Source organism: Halichoeres trimaculatus, unplaced genomic scaffold (assembly GCF_033239565.1).
Source record: "Halichoeres trimaculatus isolate MK-OKI-2021-1 unplaced genomic scaffold, fHalTri1.1 fHalTri1_scaffold_10, whole genome shotgun sequence".
Taxonomy (NCBI): Eukaryota; Metazoa; Chordata; class Actinopteri; order Labriformes; family Labridae; genus Halichoeres; species Halichoeres trimaculatus.
Window position 1 is genome coordinate 5,985,661 of NW_027437187.1, and position 21,205 is coordinate 6,006,865.

General features: G+C 39.0%; 1 protein-coding gene across 2 annotated transcripts; it reads right to left on the reverse strand.

Moving 5' to 3' along the window:
* Positions 1-2,871: 2,871 nt before the first annotated feature.
* On the reverse strand, positions 2,872-19,277 carry lcat (lecithin-cholesterol acyltransferase). 2 transcript variants are annotated; one of them, XM_074678445.1, is made up of 8 exons: positions 19,042-19,277; positions 18,711-18,914; positions 13,802-13,958; positions 13,219-13,334; positions 12,973-13,068; positions 9,202-9,426; positions 7,605-7,804; positions 2,872-6,024 (listed from the first exon to the last, which is right to left on the reverse strand). In XM_074678445.1, exons 2-8 carry the CDS (start codon positions 18,856-18,858, stop codon positions 5,665-5,667), a joined length of 1,302 nt encoding a protein of 433 aa, XP_074534546.1. In that variant the 5' UTR covers positions 18,859-18,914; positions 19,042-19,277; the 3' UTR covers positions 2,872-5,664. The 2 variants fall into 2 exon arrangements, with proteins under 2 accessions (XP_074534546.1, XP_074534547.1); XM_074678446.1 differs by having other exon boundaries at positions 18,711-18,917.
* Positions 19,278-21,205: the final 1,928 nt, after the last annotated feature.

The following is a 21,205-nucleotide window of genomic DNA, read 5'->3' on the forward strand; positions in this document are numbered from 1 at the left end:
AGAAGTTTTCTATTCCATAAACAACATAACCTGAACAAAGGAAAACATTTTCTTTCACAATTTAACCAAAACATACACATGACTGTGTTGACAAAGAGCTGATGGTGTTATTGAACATGTGTGTGCATTACTGATGAACAAAGAGTGTGTTTTCAAACATGAGGAGGTGATGTTACATTAAGAACTTACAGTTAACTTATTTTTTTTTCCTAGAAATGACAATATAACGCTGATGAAGAACACAAGTCCACCTCCCCCTTTCCTTACCCTCATTTACCCCTGTCTTTGTCTACCTCTCCTCCACTACTTCTTCCTCCTCATCCACCTCTTATCCCCTTCCTCTCCTCCTGTCTTCCTCTCCTCCACGTCTTCTGCCTCCACCTATTAACCTGTGTTGTTTTTTTGTTTTTTTAAGCTTCTCTATAAAGCTTTTATTTCTCTTGAATGCATTTTTCTTCTTTCCTGTCTGAGAGACCGTCTTATGTGTCTGGCACTGCAGTCTTAAATATTCTGAGCTTGGGGGCTGGGGTGGTGTCTTCATTAGACCTTTTCTACCTTGGCCTGTTCTGTACCTCTCTCCAGTTCTTTCTCTGGTCCCTCTTTGCCCTGTCTCCCCATCTCACCTTTTGGTGTTACATTTTTGTCTTGAACTCTCTTCCTCTTTGTCTTTGCCTCTCTTGCATGCTCTCTGGCTCACCGTTTAATTTTCTCCTCCCTTTCTGTCAGCTTTTTCTGGTAATCTCTGTTGCTTCACTGCTTTGCTTTGCTCTTTGACTTATAATTTCTGTATAGCCATGCAGTAGGGGGGACTGGGTATGGTTGTAACATCGGGAAAGTTGTAACACCGCCAATTCCACCAATCAGGGATAAGATAGGAGTCACATGACCATTTCAAAATTAACCCACTTCCACCCTGATCACACATGGTGATTGTCAGATCGGTTACCACCAACCCGGGTAGTGGGGATGGTTGTAACAAAGGACCTCCATGTATTTGCCACTACCTGGTGAGGTCTGTGATATTCCTGCAGAGGGTTGAGTTGGTGCCATTTTTTAGTAAACAAATGTGGAACTTTGCTTTAAAGTTTGAGAACTCTGACTCAAAAATTCAGTGAGTTGGAGGTGCTGAAGCAAAAAGTGTTACAACCATACCCGGTCTCCCCTACTTCAGTGAGGGGGAAAAAGAAAAAAAAAAAAGAAAAAAAAAAACACAGTGAAGAGATAAATAATGTCTTAGGATAAGAAATAATAGACTGACTGGTTTGTGTGAAATATTAAAGGTATAGTGTGTATCTATTGGTGAATTTAATGGGTTTACCAGAAACTGATTATGTATGACAAGTGTTACAATAATAAGCAAAGCAAAAGCTTGCATATTCTCTACAAGTCAGAATAATGACATTTAAACTACATATGCATGTTAATGTAAATCTGAAACCTTCAGCTTACATTTTAACCCTTCATTAAGTTCATAAATAACATTATATTAGCACATCAAGAGAATAAAGGGGTGGATTTGTCCATCCCCTCCAGACATGATGGAGCCTGATGAAGTTGTTATATATGTACTGGTAAATGAAGTATCAGTATTACTCCACAATTTTCTTTTTGTTAAATATAAAATTTGGATCTATACCCAAAATTTAGATTTGTATTGACCATTTAAATTTAACTGTGACAGAATGTCAATTATATTTTCATATCAAATTTTAATGTGAAACAGATCACAAACATAGCTCTAAAAGTAACTGATATGTTGAACGATTGCTTTTATTTTCAGTGTGTGCAACCCATAGGATGTAGCCTACATTAGCATAACCATAAAAAGGCTCAGCTTAAAGTCTAAACTTTATTCAAGAACAGGATTACCAAGAGTAGGTAGAGTTGTTAGCAAAACGAAAGGTTGCTACTTTGAAGAATCTGGTTTGTTTAACACGTGTATCTTCAGTTTTGAAATTAATAGAAACTGAGAAAAACATTGAATGAGCAGAGGTGCCCATCTTTAGACTGTTACCATAAATGTGTGGTGAGTTAATCTTCAACACTTACAGGAATAAGTTGAACTGTAAATCTCAGCGGTTCATGTTTAGCTCTGCTGAACAAAAACACACACAGACCTGCTGGTGATGAAAACATAGTAACCACAAAATACATAGATCTGAGTTAACTAGATCTGTCCTACAGATCATGTCTTTTAAACTGATATATGATCTAAGCTTTTAAGTCTGTATTGAACCAATACCTGATACCAGGACCAGAGTAGTGCGTCCCTAATGGAGAGAAGGAAGGAAGTACAGACATGTACTTACAGAAGAGATTTGGGACATAAGATGTCTTTTTCTCTGGGGAGTTACATGAAGTGAATTGCGTCAGGAAATCTACCTTTTTTCACCCAGACATGGCACTGAGTCAATAATTCTTTTGATTTTGTTTGACCAATGTGGATTTGCGCCACTTTCCATCTTGTGTTTACATTTTCTTGCTCCTTGAAGTCAACAGCATGAAGCTTGGCATTCTCCATCCAGATTTTGGACTCCTCTGCATCCCCTCTTTGGTGGGACCAAGATAAAACTCATATCAAAGCTCTTATTGCCAGTCTATGCCCTTAACGCTGTCTTTGTGAAAGTCTCCTCTCTAAAAAATGGCAGCTTAGACTTCTCTGAAACTTCACAGAGTTTGATAACAGCAGTAGACTCTGAACAGACTCTGGACTGTGTGTACATAATCACTCTAAGGTCCCCCTTTGTTGAGTGTTGACCTGTAATGTCACAATGGCAAATGTTTTTTAAAACTGTTCATACTGATACAATCCCATTGGTTTTTTACAGAGGCCCTGCCAACAAAAACACCACACACAGAGTGAGTGTTTGGGATAACTTTATAAAATATACAGCTGATGGAACCAACAGGTTGATACATACAGATCAAATAAACATGATGCTTATGTTTAACAAAAGCTTATAACTTCATACAATTTGATTATCCTTTCATTGACAAGAAAATGAAGGACCCCCTCCACAAGTTTGTCTAGACCCAGACGATTTTGTCATTTAGAGGCCCTGTGAGGACTTTCTGAGTGACCTTGAAATAGTCTCACTTTTATTTGCCTGTTTATGATCCATGATTTTGAATGAGATTATTGTATCAATGCCAAAAGTCCCTTTGCTGACACTACGCAGACTGAAAAAGTGACAGGGAAAAATAAAGATCTTCGTTTTTCCTTGCTAAAAAGTTTTTTTTGGATTGCTTTTGTAGTAATTTTTGACTATGGAGCTTGACTGTCAAAAAGAGAAAGGACGTCAGAGAAGAAGAAAGCTACAAATAAATACATTTCCTCAACGCTTTGCATCCTGGGAAAAGTTCTCTGAAACAAAACAAATGCACACCTTGGTAAGAGTCACGACTTAATGACAGAGAGTGATGGTGCTCATGGGAAACTGAGTTTTTATTCTGGAAGAACACTACCAATTCTGGCCACAGGTGTCACTGCAATCAACACCAAACAGGAAGTTCTCACAGAGCCTTTAAATATGCTGCTGTACTCCTAAGGGGCTGTTTTCACGACAGGATTTTAGGATGAAACACAAAGGTATTGTTGTGGCGTTTAAGCCAACCTAAAATGGAAATTTTAGAAAACTGGCTCCAGAGCGTGATTTTTCTGAAACCGCCATTGCTGTGTAAACAGAAAGCTGGAGCTTTTAGCAGAAACACTGATGCCGCGCTCTGCCTTGCGTGTTACACTTCCACTGAGGCAACTTAAAGGCAAATCCCAACTGTTACACTAAGCCCCTTCTCCTTGGACCTCTGTTTCAAGAGCCAAGAGAAGGGGTTAAAAAGCATGTTAAAAAACAAGACACCACTCGATTTCCGGAGGCTGTTGTAGGTAGAGCAACTGCTCACTTCCAATCCAAACACATTTTTACAAAGTGATGATAAACCAATGTCAGATCAGGGCAACATATTCACAGCAAACAGACTTCACTACCATGAACTGGATTACAAGTGATGAAACAGCTGGGCTATAAAAAGCAAATGTAAAGCTAACGTAAAAGTGTTCAGAAGCTATATTATAAAGCTTCTGGATACCGTAACATTAGCTTATCATAGTTTGTGGAGCTAATGCAGCTCTGAATGCAGCTTACCTATCTAATCATTCATAAAATGAAGTTCATTGTAGTGAATAGGCATGGGGACCGAGTTAAGTACTTTTGTAGGTACCGACTGAGTTCTGTCAAAAGGACCTGGTACCGATTCACATAAAAACAAAAGGTACCATGTTTAGGTACCTAAACCCATCTTTGTGACTGTGAGGGAGTGGAAGAGTGGGCAATTTTTCCATGCTGGACTTGAACCTAGCATTGCAAGTTTATATACATATTGAAGAAAAAAATTGTTAAATGAAAGAAATTTGAGATTTAATTATGATTAAATTTTATTAAGTTGATATTTATTACCACATGAACACAAAAAAGTACCGTAAAAACGTACCGTTAAGTACTAATACTGATTGCCAGGTACAGGGCACCGGTACCGTATCATTTAAAATGTGAAAGGTACCCATCCCTAGTAGTGAAGTCCATTTGCTTTGAGTTTGTCACCCTGGTCTGACATCGATGTAGCTATTATTAGCTTTAGCTGTCACTATAACAGCGTTAGTTAGATCATTGTAACAAATGATTTCAAAATACAACTAACAGTTCAAAATATAGCTAATATTAATGTGGAGTAGCAAACGGCTGAATAAATGATAAAAATATCGAGAGCTGGAACACCCCTTCGCTACATATGCACACGCAAAACCAGGCTAAAACAAGGGTTAAGGGGTAGAATTGGAATTGGACCTAAATTGCCATGTGAAAATCAGACATCAACAAAAGTAACAATGGTGGACTACCAGGTTGCGTCTTTGCTGCTGGGTCAACAAAACAGGAGAAGTGCAAAGATTCATTCCATACAGATGCCAGATGGTCAGCCCACCTCTGCTTTGGTGGAGGGGTTATAACGCCAACTACAGGGGGACAGCAGCGGCTCAGTCCATAGGGACTTGGCTATGTAACCAGAGGGTTGCTGGTTCAAGTCCCGGCATGGACCACGATTGGGAATTAGAATGATAGCTGGAGAGGTGTTGGTATAAATTCCTGAGCCCTGTCAAGGTACCCTTGAGCATTGAGCAAGGCACCATACCCACCAACTGCTCAGGTTGTATGTGGCTTTGGACAAATATGTCTGCTAAGTGAAATTGTAAATTGTAAATCATACAGGCCTGACATGCATATCACAGCGTTTTCAGTCCCTCAGTGTTTTCTGTGTGAACGCAGTTTTTTTTCAAGGTGTTTTTGGTTAAAACCTTGTTGTGAAAACGGCCCCCTAAGTTCAGGAAACAACCCACATTTTATTTGTAAGTAATGAAACAAACTTTCTGATTTCTTCGATCAATAACTAACAATCATAGACAAAACACGAGATGAATGTACCAGTAGTTGAAGTATCCTAAATAACCACTAATGATTATTTATCATAGCTGCAGAACACGTCCTCCTGATCAAAATGAAGGGAACACAACACAATAAACAGATTGAAAACAGAAATATTCAGGTAGGGGGTCAGTGTTCTGGGCTGGGGTAAAGGATAAATTATAAAAATGTGGCATCCTTTCATGGTCTGCTAATTGGATACAGGTCTAACATCAATAGCACTTGGCACTTCTGATTTTCCCTCCAGGATGTTCTGAATTTGGTCGAGCACCTTTTCATGAAACACTATATCCAGATGGGGGAGCCCTGTGTACTCAGTAACATGGACAGGCTTCTCCTGCTTCCCCACCCACCGTTTGCACAGACTCATGCTAGAACTGTCCACTGTGTCATCCCCGTCAGCATAAACAAAGTCTATAGGGTCCACGTTGGGGAAATCCTCATCGTAGATGTAGGTAACTGGAGTCGGGATGCCCACGCCGTACATACACCACACCTCAACACCTGGTGGGTGGAGGGCACTGGTGAGGTTCTTGGTATCCTCCCACATGTACCTGTGACACAAAGAAGAAGATAAAGAAGGTTGTGGGACAGAGATGAACATCAGTCTGTTTAGCCTAGTGAGACACTATTGAGAGTCAATGTTCTTTCTTGTTGGTTTCAAGGTGGTTCATCTTGTAAGAACCAGTTTGAGAGATGTGAGATTTATTTCCATGTTTCAAAATCATTTCACATACACCTTTAAATAAACAAATAAATAAACAATACACCTGTTCAGGGGCCTGTACTACGAAGCTGGATTAAGTCATCCAGGAATCCAGGATAACTCTGCAACAACTCGCTGAACTTCACTGGATCTCCGTCATTCAGATCTGCTGTACTACGAGGCTCGTTATCAACTCGATAAGTGAATACAGCTGGGATCTGTGCGCGCACACATAAAATGGGCGTGGTTAGCGGCCCTGGAGCATTTTCCACAATGGAGAAGAGAGCAGCCTACTTTACAGTAGTGATTGCTGGCAATAAATCGCAAATAAAAAATAAAAATAAAAATAAAAACATCCTTCAAAGTGGTCAGTATGAAAGATTCCATTTGCACACATTTCTACTTTTTCCTGACAATGTCTCAGTTATGATGATCAGTAAGATATTGTTTGTTCACAGCCCATAAGAAAAAATGTTGGTCCAAAAAGACAGGGGGCGGTCCCGCGCTGGAGGACTTCACTCCGGCTGAGCAAATTGGTGACTGAGCGGTCTTTCATGCCCGTCTGAGAGAACCGATTGGTCAGCGGGCGGCCTGTCACACCCCGTGAGCTCTTATCCTGGAACTTAACCTGCTCCAGACCAGGTTTGGCGTTCAGCATCAGTTACCGGGGCAACGTGTCTGGATAAAAAGAGATCCACATTCGTAGTACGGAAAACCCGAAACTTATCCAGGAAGTTATCTTGCTAAGAGCTAATCCAGCTTCGTAGTACAGGCCCCAGATTTAAGACCAGTTGTTGTGAGAGGCCTTGCTGATGCAGGTCAAACCATCTGACCAAATTCACAGAGAGAAACATTTTTAGCCTCTGCCATCAGGAGGTCATGACAGAGAGAATATCTGACAGAAAATCACTGAATCCACATTTTAGAGCAGATTTAGTTTTTTCAAAGGCTGTGCTCCCAAACTGTTGATGAGCTGAACAGACTTTTCAATTTTTTTGTCTCATTCTTATTTCTTTTTTATGCATTTTGAAACTCTACTTTGAAACTCTACTTTGAAACTTTTTAAGATCCAACAGTGTAAAATGTCAAATTTGTGCAATTTTTCAAATGGTCTTAAGATTTTGATCAGGGGTGTACATTGACCTGCACGTTTGGATGTTTTGCTTGTAGCTGCTTCTATTGTCTTGGACATCTGTCTTAAATGCACTGATAAATGCTGGCTCTGAGGTCTGATGGGATCTGTTTCTTCTTAAGTAAGAGAAGCTGTACACTGAGCCTGTGGAGTACCAGTACTACACTCTATTTGCTTGAAATATCACTGGAAATCAAAGCAATCAGTCAGTTGCATCAGTCCACACATTTATCACACTATAAGTAGAGAACGTTATAACGCTAAATGTAATCAACAATGCTTTATCTGATAGGTACCAGCCATCCTCGAAATTGATGTCTGTGAAGAAGCGCTGGTAGTCCTGGTTGGTGTAGTTAAAAGTGGGCGTAGAGATGAATGCATGGTCCTTTGGCCAGACTTCCTCTGATGGCAGCATCCAAGGATTAGTTGTTGCCATCCTCTGCTCTTCTCGAATCTTGATGTTGGAAATCATTGGAATGCCGTCGTTTTCTCCTGCAGAGGGAACAAAGTGAAACTTAATTGTTTCAGATCATTCAACACATTTTTCTGTCAGAGAAAGATAACTAGAGATACAACAAAAGGTAGTTTTTTATTTATTTATTTATTTAGGGAAAAAAGGGACCCAAAGCTCCCCTATGTAATAGTTATCCCATGCAAACAGTATTAAACTCCAGATTGAGATGCTGCCACATGACCTTAAATGGGCTGTGAAGAGTTTCTAAGAGATCTTGAAAAATTTCATCTCGCTACATCCTAGCTTCCTGATCGGATCCAGATTGGACCAGATTGATTTACGGAACGTCTAAGTCTCTATGACAGCACCACGTCAGCTGATGAGGTTTAGAAAGGAAGAGAGATCTGTGTTTTTCTCTGCTAAAAAAAATTCTGTGATTATTTTTGTAGTGATGGTGGACACTGGAGCCTAACTGTCAGACAGAAAAAGGACAGAAGAGCAGAAGAAAGAGAAACAGGAGAGAGATAGAGCACGAGCTAAAGGCTAGCACAGGGGATAATCTGTTGTGATAATGTTGACTCCAACCCACAGTCAGCAGTTATTCTGCAGTGGTCTGTTCAAACTTGAGTCTATCAATAAAATGAAGAGTGAGGTTACGTTAGCTCTGATTGGTAGATGACTGGCAGGACATAACCAGGATTCACTAACGCTACACATTACAGACATGTCTTAGAGCACCGGGCTGTCAGCTGAGCTAAATATAGACGACCATAAACTACATACAAACTGACAGTGTTTACTTGTTGTCACGTTAACCTACAGATAGGTCAGAGCACCAGGCTGCCGATAGCGCTACCTGTAGCTGGCTGTAATAATGTTTGCTTGATGTCTCATTTCAAACTGCAGTGCAACGTAACTGTACTGATAAATACCATACCTTAAAAAAGTTGTCTTGAACAAAAATAAAAAATATATTTTGATCCTATCTCCATTTAATTCCAAAACAAACACATGCCTCACTAAAAGTAATTTACAACAGTGTGTGTGTGACTCCGGGCCAGAAGGTGGCGGGACAGTACAATTAAAACAGATCCTCCTCATAGCATCTTTGAACAGGTAGTTCATGCTCCAAAACCCTCCAATGTGTCTGAATTACAATAGAAGAGTGGGTCAAAATTTCCTTACAGCATTGTAATGAGACTTGTTGCCACTCATCATTGGGGGTGAAAGAACTAGTTTTTAGGTTTGGGTGGCAATTACCTTTTCCCTTTGGGTCAAGTAGGTTGTGTCATAAATGAAATCACTGTTTGAAAACTGCATCTCGTATTGATCGAGCACAGATCAAACCGGGTGGCTTCTTTAAATATGTAACAACAAGCTTTGCATTTTGATCCACTTTATAAATACAATATGAACTAACAGCATTTGCTTTTACCTGATGCCAGGACTCTAAGTGGTTTAACGGCGCCTCCCCATGGAGCTCCCAGGGAAATAAAGCCCCTGACGTACTTGTCCTTCCAGGCCTGGGGCTGGTGGTTGAGGAAGTAGAGGACGTAATGGCAGCCCATGCTGTGTGCCAGCAGGTAAACAGGCTTGTCATACTGCTCATACATGTCTTCAACCAGCTCCTGCAGCTTTGTAAAGTACTCTTTGTTCTCATCTGTCGGAGAAAGGAGAATTAAAGAGATGATGGATTCAAATGTGGAGGTGAATTAAAATGATAAACAATAGAACAAAGGTCCCAGCAGGGGGAGCCTCTGATAAAACCTGAAAGGCAGAACTGGGTACCAACACTGCTTCAAGCCTGAACACTAATCCAACATCAGTTAGATCAGACATGGAAAAAAAAGTTTAAATGGATCAATTCTTTGTTCTACCCAAACAGTGAGTCTACACAGCCCATTCAAACATCACCTCCTCTAATGCGTCATGGCTCGATAACTCGTCATGTGATGGTAGTAATGGAATAACAAATGTGTTATATGGTTTGGTGCCTTCTGGAGCTGAGAAGTATCAGCAATCACAGATTTAGTTAGAGGCTTTACACCGAGTAAAGATAAACATGAATAAACTGTTTCATGTTAAAGGAAATCTCTGATTTCTTCATACTTCAAACATCCAGCTCAGTTTATGTTTAGAGACTGGGCCTGTTTTTGGAAACACTCTTTTCATGAAAGTCTATTTAAGAAGGACACAAGTGAGATAATGCCACTGTCAAGACCATCTGTAATCTATATGAGCAATTATCAGTTTTATTTATGAGTAAAATCATCACCTCATGTCTCCTCAATCCTCAACTTGTCTTATTTGTATTTTGGTTCTGTTGATATTTTTCTTGAGATACACTTAATTTTTATGCTTTTAACCCTCACAAGGCTGACGTTACAGACTTGCAACAGCTAATTGCTAGTTACACATTCGCATTTTATATCCACATTTTATGAGCCTTTTTTTCTCAGAAGTACCACTGCAGAACTTAGTTATGCATTAGCAACAAACAGTTTCCCACTATCCAACCAATTGGCAGAGCTGTGTCACTTCCAACATGGCTGCCTCCTTGGTTTCACCAAAACAGATTTTCAAGGCACCAGTTTTCATCTAAGTTTCACTACCAACCTCCATTAATTTGAAACCGAAACTGCATAAGATGAATTCTGAATATATATATATATATATATATATATATATATATATATATATACATATATATATATATATATATATATATATATATATATATATATATACATATATATATATATATATATATATATATATATATATATATATATATATATATATATAAAGATAGATAGATTACAAAGCAGATAGATAGATAGTTAGATTACAAAGCAATTACAAAAACAGCCTTACTCCATCTGAAGAACTTTGCCCGCCTTCGCCCCTCTCTTTCCTTCTCTGCTGCTGAAACCCTCATCCACGCCTTCATCACATCCCGAATCGATTACTGCAATAGCATTCTTTTTGGCACAACCAACAACCACCTCAACAACTCCAGTATATACAAAACTCTGCCGCCCGCCTCCTCACCATAACTCCCATTCTTCAAGATCTCCACTGGCTCCCCGTCCATTACCATATCCATTTTAAAATCCTCCTCCTCACTCACAAAGCACTTCATAACCAGGCCCCTCCATACCTTACTGACATGCTCCACCCCTACACCCCTTCCTGCACCCTCCGTTCTTCAGTAGCAAACCTCCTCACCGTCCCTAGGACCAAGCACCGAACCTGGGGGGACAGAGCCTTCTCTGTTGCTGCCCCCTTGCTTTGAAACTCACTCCCACAACACCTCCGTGATACTGCTGACCTCACTGCCTTCAAAACAAAACTCAAAACTCACCTGTTTCGCATAGCTTTTAATTTAACAACCCCCGGTAACTGAACTTGCTTTTACTCTACACCTTTGAATTGTTTTTGTCTCGTCTTCTTTTCTATACATGTCTTTCTTTTTCTGTTATCTCATTTTTTTTGTATCTGTTTTTAAACTTGTTTTTTATACTGCTTTTACCTTGTAAACCGTCTTTGAGAACTTGAAAAGCGCTCTATAAATAAAATGTATTATTATATTATTATTATAGATAGATAGATAGATAGATAGATAGATAGATAGATAGATAGATAGATAGATAGATAGATAGATAGATAGATAGATAGATAGATAGATAGATAGATAGATAGATACAGTGCATGCCATTTGGTTAATTTTATCTCCTCTGGGTTTTTCCCATAGACTGTATAAAACATGGACATAGTCTCGCCGACGTCACCTGTCTGTTTCTGAAATGGACAATTAAGCACATCGGCTATAGCGGCCATATTGGTAGGGGCAAGGGCTTTGTATACAACCATAGGGCGCATGTTGGTCATGTGACATTCAGCTGTGCCTCTTATTGGGGGAGCTTGCGATCTTATTATCCTCTGAGCGGCCGAGTTAAAAAAAATTCATCCCGTACAGTGGGTGAAAAATTAGCAACTCGGACAGAAGACGTTTTTTTGAACCAGGCTGTAAATAGGTTAATTTCTGCTTAAAAATGGCTTTTTTTGGCTTGGTGCTGCTCCTGCTCAAGCCGACACTCGAAAAACAGCATAATTTAGCACTTACGCATTGTCTCATATTCTTAGACCGGAGGTTGCAGCTTGGTTTTTCCCTCAGGGGTAGCTTTATTACAATGTTGCAACATCCCAGGATTTTTCTGTTACTAAAACTTAATTTGAGCCTGAAAGGGTTAATGAAATGTTTGGAAAAGTAAGATGACCCCCAGCTGTGATGGACTTGGTTTAGTACCTCCTAACCAATGGTCTTCTTTGAGCCTGATAGTGTAAATGTGTCTCTGTCAGCTCCCGATGTTCCAGTTTAAAGAGTGACCCTGTAAACTGGAGACCTTCAGCTGAACGTGTCAGTAGATATCCAGTTTACAACATACGCCAAAGAAATCCTCAGGAATTAACCCTAGTTTAGTTTTATATTTGTATATAAATGTGTATGTATACATTATGAGTCATAATCTCCTCATCAGATCAGTATTTAATGACGATCCAAAGCTGTTTGAAGACACATCCTGCTGAAAGTCATCAATAATGTTTTTTAAGCTGAAACACTGGCTGATTTCTGCCATCTTCATGTTTTAACCGTTAGCAGCTCTGCCATGAGCTCTTGTCTCCTTTCATGTGTCAACAAATCCAACTGCAGTGAATTAAAACACGATCAAAACCAGCACATGCTAAATCCTCTCCATGCTAACGGGCTAACTGTGATGCTAGCCCGTCTTCAACTTCCATGGCATCATTTTGCTGAATGTGTCTGAATGGTCTTTATTGTCTAACTGCCCTCTACTGGTATGGCGCTGTGCTACAACAGCCTCAGTGTAGTCCTTCATGCACCTGTTTTCTATAATCTACAGCTTGTAATGAAAAAACAGATAAACAATGAGCCACAGAAAATTTTTAGTTCACTAAAAGTGAAATAATTTGTGGGAAAGCACCTTCAGTTTCCAACTGTGGAATAAATTAAGGATCATCTTATCTGTCCTATGTTTGTGCCAAACTGAGACTGATAACTGACAGAGAGATTCATTTGAAAACTGGTAAATGTTATAAAAATGGTGTTTAAGATCAAGTCCAAACCCCTAAAACAGATCAAGAAGAATGTTTGTTGGGATACACGTGTTGCTCTGTGACTCACTTGGAGCTAGTCTCCAGTCGTATGGTGCTCCTCGTATGGTCTCATTGCGGGTGTAGCCCACCTGGACCAAATGTTCCACCATGGTGAAAAAATAACCTGTAAAAACAACAACAATAGATCAGACTGTGAGACAATCTGGTTAGCTAAGGCTAACATGATAGGTTTGGCATTCCTTTGTCTTTATTCTCTCATGCTGACTTTTGTGATTTGACATTTAAAAATAAATGTACTCAATTTCTGTCTTACCAGCTAGTTTGTTAGTGTCAAGATGTTCAATGGGATATGTCTGCCCAAATCCTGGCACTCGGACCTGAACCCCTGGGGAGTTTGAGGATCGTCTAGCTGTCCTGTTGTAAACAAGTCTTAAACATGTATATAAAAGTTAATGTTGTGGAGCCAAAACACTGAAATATTATGGTCTACCAACTGTTATTGTACTGAAACTGTCCTGCTACTTAGGTTACATGAAAAACAAAATTAATACCAAATACCTCTGATCTATACAGATATAATAAATTAATTAAGTCATCATCAACATAATGTCATATTAATAGGACAGTACATTGGAAAATTTTACCAAAAATCAGTAAATGTTTTTCCATGTAAAAATATTTCTCTAAACTTCACAAGTTAAAAAATGATAAACTTACAAATGTGGCCCCATTTAAAAAAAACACGAAGCATTGATACAACAAAGAAATAATCAACCAATCACAGATTTGTTTACTTTTGTGCTACGTTTATACCTGTAATAAGGTATTTAAACAGTTGAAGGCAAAAGAAACAGAAATACAGATAATATATAAATAATAAAATAAATCAGTGTTACCTAATGTTATCAATCCAGCAGTCCACACCTATAGGCATGAACATGTTGAGGTCAATCCACAGGGGGAACCAATTATCCGTTTTCTTATAGCACATCCAGTGGACCAGTGTTGGCTTGTCGAGTTTAGCGTCCAGGCGGTTCCCAAGGTTTCCTGGCACTAGACATGAAACCACACACCTACACATTAGTTCAAGGCTAGTAGTGGAGGGTTAGATAAGATGTGGGTTATTGCTGACCACTTTAGAGTGTTTTAAGCTTGCAGTGGGTCCAAAGATGAACGCGAGGAGTCACAAGATAAATACACCAAAGCTGGCTTTGACTCTGATCACAGATTGTGACAGGTTTCTGCAATTTGATCACGTAAAATAGTGATTTTAAAAACATCTCTTCCAGCTTCAGACTTCTGAACAGCCTGATTCCTTCAGTGAGTCTTTAATGACATTTGACAAAAAGTGTGACATTAATACACTGGAAAGAACAGGATCAGATTGATGTACATGGAAGAAGCTGAATGACTGAATGATCTCACTTACAAAATTAAAATATGACATTTCCAAACTTGGTTGAATCATCTAGTATTGCTACAGATATGATAGAATAGACTCAACATAATGTCATCAGCACTAAAAAGAAGACAAAGAAGTTTTAATGAATTCCTGCACCTAATGATTGTTATTGTCTACAACAAGCTTTGCCACATAGGGATTGTCACATAGAGAAGCCTTGAAAGGCGTGGGATGTATTTCTCTCACCGTTTAACTTTTGATTCTTACCCTGGAAAGAGTCACTTAAAGTTTGGATAAGTTGACTATAGCGTTAAAGTTACTCAGGTGCTGATCACAGTCATACAAATGTTTGGATCCCTCAGGCGGCTCTATTCTACGCTGTGCTTCTCTCAGTAAATTAGACTTTAAATCCCGATTATTTCATGATTTTTGTGTGTGTACGCTGAAGGACACAGCCGCTTATCAGCATTGTACTGTAACTAGTGGTTTATTTTCTCCCACAGAGCAAATTAAATGTTGCGTTCTGCAGAGTGCAAAGTGTATCTATTGTTAACTTAAGACTGAAGTATTTATTAAATAAAGTCACTTTATCAGTATCTTCTGCAGGAAATTTTCTGTTCACATTCCAGTAACACACTGGAGCAGTTGTGTTGAGCATTATTACACCAACAGACGTAGACTTGTTTTCCTGATAAAAGAAATGTCATAAAGACTGTGGGCTCTGTGCACACTGAAAAAAATGTAATTTTACAGGAAATGTTCCGTCGTTTTTAACAGGTTTTTCCTTTTTTGTTATTCAACAACAAAATGCTACAAGATCTTAAGATGTTTTCAGTAATTTTACGCTGTACAATAAACTACTAATTTTACGGTTCAAAGCCCTAAATTTTTTAAGTATTTTTTTCTGTTTTTCCAAAAATAGTATACAGCACTGTAAAATTGCAGAAATTATCTGTAAAATAACATCCTGGATGTTTTATTATCAGTATCCGTACTTAAAGGTACCAATTGCTGGTACTTTTGTGTGTTTATGTGGTAATAAATATGAAATTGCTTAATAATAACATCTCAATGTTTTTTAATTAAAAATATTTATCCTCAATTTTATAATCTTGCAATGTTGTGTTCATGTCCAGTATAGAAAATTGCCTACTCTTCCTCTCCCTCACAGTCACAAGGATGTGTTTAGGCGCCTAAACATGATACCTTTTGATTTTATGAGAATCCATATTCAGTACTACAGGTGGAATTCAGTTGGTGCCTATAAAAGTACCTAATTCAGTACCCATCCCAGCAGCTATATTTTGTTTGAATGACTGATGGATGTTTGTAGTGTGACCAAAACTATGTCTTTCCACTCCTGACCCATATTTCTCATCAAATTAATCAGTATGAGAGCCACTATGGTGAGAGCACACTGAGCTAGCTCTGAGTTCTGCACATCTGATCTCTAATACTTGGGTTTTTGTTAAGGTATCAAAAAGTTGTCAGAGACCAGTTTGTTTCTAAACTAGAAAGCTGTCATCTGTTTGGCCCATTGTGCCTCAGATTCTCCTGTTTGACCTAAATCAGCAGGACACAAACAGTAAAGGATCAAATGTACAGAGTTCAATGTACAACCTCACTGATAGCCTGGACATCAATACACAGACAAACAGAGGTACAAACAGCTGCTCAGCTCTTATGAACCCCTTATCCGCCCCTCTGTCTCTGCAGCACGTGAACACGCTCTGGTTTATCTGTAAGCTGAGTGTAACCTTTGTTATAATGTAATTGGAGTGAATGAAGTTTGGATCATGAAACACAATGCTGTTCCTTAAAAAGTTTTAAAAATAAAAACTGATTTTGCTGGTTTGCAAATCATTCAAACTTCATGTTTGACCTGAAGAAGTACAAATACTGTTTTTTATTTGAACTAGACAATTAAGTTCCTTAAATCAGATTAAACTTTATCATCATGAGCTGTACGCACAACAGTGTTGCAGGCAACAGTACCAGTGCCCAGTACCTGGCAATCTGTATCCGTACCCAACGGTACCAATTTTTGGTACTTTTTTGTGTTTATGTGTTAGTAAACATCAATGTTTTAATAATAAATCTCACATTTCTTCAACTTAACATATTTATTCTTCAATATATAACCTAGCAATGCTGTGTTTATGTCCAGCATGGAAAATCGTCGACTCTTTCTCTCCCTCACAATCACAATGCATTTAGGTACCTATACATGGTACCTTTTGATTTTATGTGAATTGGTACCCGATACTTTTGACAGAATTCGGTCAGTACCTATAAAAGTACCTAATTCAGTACCTATCCCTAAATGAGACAGAGTTTCTCGTATATCAAACAGAGAGAACAAAAATTTAAACACATACACTTATACAAGCACGCACCCACACACACCCACACTCATCGGTCAATGAACGGTGACTGGAATAAAAGGGGCAGTCTGAAGGTAACCTGAATAAATCCAGAAAACCCATACCATGCAAAGAGGAAATTGTAAATAAAAACAATCCAGAAACACCAGAGACCTCCCTGGGCCAGAGCTTATTCAAGTTTCTCCCAGGTGGAAAAATGTGGTCTGTCAAAGAAAGTTTGGCCTTCTTTTTGGAAATCATGGATGCCATACCCTCCTCTAGAAAGGAGAGGGAGCACCCAGTTTGCCATCAGCTAACAGCCCAAATCCAGCATCCATGATGATAGGAGACAGTATGAGTCCCCACTGACCAGACCAGACCAGGCCTTAAGACTGGGGTGCTAAGCTGGCCTGCCTGTCTAAAAACGTTTGTTGCATCGTGAAATGAAAATAAGGGTCATAATTCTAGATTATTGGAAGTGCTGCCACTTTATAAAGAACCAAATAACTTATGGGATTCCTTTACTGCTGTGCGATCAGTGACACTCAGAACCAGAGACAACAAAAGTGACTGTGTTGTTGAACGGTTCAGTAACAAACTAATTGACATAATAAACAAAAGTAAGGTCAAACTTTGCAAGGCCAAACTAGTAGAACTCAAGAATAAAACAACTATGCACCATGAGGCTACTTCAGGCCACGGGACAAGTCAAAGTGCAAACTGCAGTTCCATGAATGACCACTTGAGGCTGGCTGCAGAAAGACCAAGAAACACAAACACGATGATTTTTTAAGCATTGATAGACATGTTTACAGCCAGTTCCAAGACCTCATATCTAACTGGTCTGACCCAGGAGCACAATCAGTGCAGACTGATTCCTCCACAATACACCACAGAACGACACAGGTCACTCCGGCCTGTGACCATCAGATTTCATAACCCTTTAAAAATCACATATCCAGACACTAAATGCTATTAGTGGGTTTAATTAAGTATTTCTGGTTCTGAGTACACCATGACCCCTATGCTCCCCAATCAACGGAAGGCTTCAAATCTACTACATCCATATATATTATACAGTCTTTGTTGTACACAGAAAGCAAGGCACCCAGCAGAGCTTGAGCTTTATTTACTATCAAATCCTAAAATGCTGAAATGTCCCTTGTTTAGAGTTTGAGCAGGGGTCACCAACCTTTTTGTGACTGAGGACTAACTACCCCAAGAGAAATGAGCGTTACGTAGGGCTACTCGACAGATACAACCTTCCTGAACAAAATTGCACACATAACTTTTTAATAACAACATTAATAGTAGTAGGAGTAATACTAAGTGAAGAGACTGCTCACATATCAGTGTTAATTATTTCAAAATTAATTAAAGATTTACACAACAATAATGTGGGGAACTTTTCTAAAAGGAGCTCCACTTTGACCTGTTTTTTTGAAACATGCCTTGTGGGCACCTGGAGTAGTTCTTACGGGTGCTCAGGTGCCCACGGACACCTTGTTGGTGACCCCTGGTTTAGAGTGACCTAACAAAATGGAAAACACACCCTAGTCCCATTTATTTTTGTGTGTTGCTGGCACAGAAATCAAAATCAATATGTTTTTCATGAATACACATTTCAGTGTCAATATTTAATGTGTTTTCTTTGCAGTTTGTAAAATAAACATTTTGGCAAACATCAAATTCTCTCTCTCTCTCTCTCTTTCTCTCTCTCTCTCTCTCTCTATTTATATATATATATATATATATATATATATATATATATATATATATATATATATATATATATATATATATATATATATATATATACATATATATATATAAACTTGAGCCCAGTTTGAATAATGTAACTGTACTGGGTCCTTTATGGTCTAAGTTTGTTGACCTGTCGACTTTGATTTCCAGATACAAGCTGTTTTCCATGAAGAAACAGACCAAACAAATGAATGGACATGAGCATAAGCAAATCTTATTTTGTCCCCTGAGCTCGGTTTAAACTTCTCTTTATAACACTGTAGTGAGGTCACTTACCGATAACAAGAGGTGAAGTGTCGTTGCTCTGCACTCTTGGTTTGGTATTTGGAGGAAACATAACGTTAAGAATCCAGAAGCCTGAGGAGTAATGAAGCGCGAGGCAGACGACCAGCAGTACCGAGGAAAGGTGTCCTGCGTACCCCATGATTCTTCAGCACAGTCGGGGAGCAGCAGTGCGTCGGTCCGGTCCTTGTTTGTGTGCTGCTGGAGGCGGAGAGAGAGGTTAAACAAGGGCAAATGTGATGTTACAATAACGACAGCTGAAATATTCCCCTGCCGGGAAAAGACACAGAAACAAAGGCAGGCGGAGAGAAAAGAAGTCGGTCACCTTTTGCTCTATTGATTCCTCTGCATCACAGCAATGATGTAGCCCGTTAGCACAGCACACTGTCAATGATTGACAAACAACAGCGCCAAAAAGCACTCTCAAAAGTTTACTGCAGTTTGTGTGAGGCGGTAATCCCGGGCAGAGACTCTACGACCCTGATCCGGTTCTTCTTATCAAGACACTCTGCTTATCAGACACCAGCTGAGAGTCCGAGAGGGACAAAACTCCGACTGGACAATGTGAGCGACGTTCAAGTCACCGTAAAAAAACAGGATCGTAACAATGTTTGCAGTATGTTTAATTTAACACAAATCAGCTTTGGTTAGCTATCATGGAACAACCGTATTCAAATCGAGGCAGATTTGGTGTGAGATTGATGCCTCTGTTAAACTAATCTTAAATCTACCACATAGGTCTGTGTCAGTGATATGATGTAAAGAAAGTTTTCTTCTTGATGGAACACGTCTTGTTGAATTTGGATGCTGTTTTTGAATACCTGTCCTCTAAATTATAAAATTCAGACAGTACTGGAAGGCAGCACGAGTTCAATTAAAAAAAAAACACACACATCAGAGGGCCCAAGACTGGATTAAAGTCATGAAATGGTGCATAAAAATAGGTCAAAACGCAGAATCAGAAATATTGTTTGTGGGCCAAATAGTCTGAAAATAATAAAAAAATATTTAAAAAAAACCCATCCTAATAACATCCAGGTCCTGATCCTGACATAAAAACATCCTGACATATTTTGCCCATATCGCCCCCTGATGGCGAAAACCTTTCTTGGTCAGAAGCAGAGTTTGCTGATGTTTACGCAGCACATGCAGAAAACTGACCACTGGTCATCTGGTATCCAGAGACACCTGAGGGACAGGTGAGCTTTGATGTCATCAGTCTGGTACCTCTGTAGCTTAAGTGACATTTTCAGAAAATACAACACATTTGATTCAGGATGCAAGGCAAAAATCAGAGTATGCTGTAGCCACAAGTATAGCAACAGTTGATTAGGGTGACTTTAAGTGACGTTCAGCGGAAAATGGGTAAAAGGATCATTTGTCGGTTTACTAAGACATGGTGTGTATTGTGCATACAGGTCTTAATATGGTACAATAATAATATTTGTACCCCACCTATTGAACGTTTATTTTCTCTGTTAGCAGGTATCACATATTATCACTTTTTGATAATACGACTTGGCACAAACTGAACTGAGCTGGAGACAGCATTAGAAGCAGTTAGTTTTCCATGTTTTTTATAATAACAGATTGTTCTGATGAAAAGGCTCAGCTGGGCATCTCATGATTTTTGAAAAATATTTTGACACTATCCTCCAGCTGATAGTCTGATGATAGTGATCTTCTTTTCACATAGAATTCAGTCAGGAAGTGTGACCCTTTGGGGCTGGTTTTGTGACAGAGGATGTTGAAGATGCTCCATGTGTCAGTGAAGGCTATGGAAAAAGGCAATGGAACCAGGAGACATGAGGAAATTAAAAGAAATCTTAGCTCTCTATAGTAACCTACAGCCTCCTGCACGCCTGGACTGAAAATTAAAAAAATCCCAAAACACTTTATCCTTAAACTGACCGATTAATGTGAGCACAGAAATGATCCAAAGTCTACTGGATATGAGGTTTTGGGATACTACAGGTTTCTCTTTCTTTGGGCCCATTTCTGAAGCCCCTTGGATAATGGTGCCCCCAAGTGGTTGACAGAGGGGGCACGGGCACAATTCTAAAATAACCAAGTATTCAATGGATGAATACTTCTACAGGGTGGACCATAAGTTTTCATACATAGGTTTCACGTATAAATATGTGTTTTCGAAACAATCTTAATCATAAAGAGCACAGTATATAAATAAAAATGTTTGTTCAACATGTTTTTTCCCGTATGATCCAACTTCACTAAACTAATCATAAAGAATATGATATTAGTTGAATGTTTTACTGCTGACTAACATGGTGGCTATGATGGCTTTTATAGTGGTTATACAATTTTATGTATTCATCATGCAAAAACATGCAAAACCTGCAGTATACCTAAAATCCCCGGATGCCCTACTGATCCAGGATTTTTTTTTCAGTATGCAACGGTCCAGTCTACCTGGCATACTGTTTCCCACAATTCACAGTGTGAATGCTGTTTGTCTATGGGGATGACAG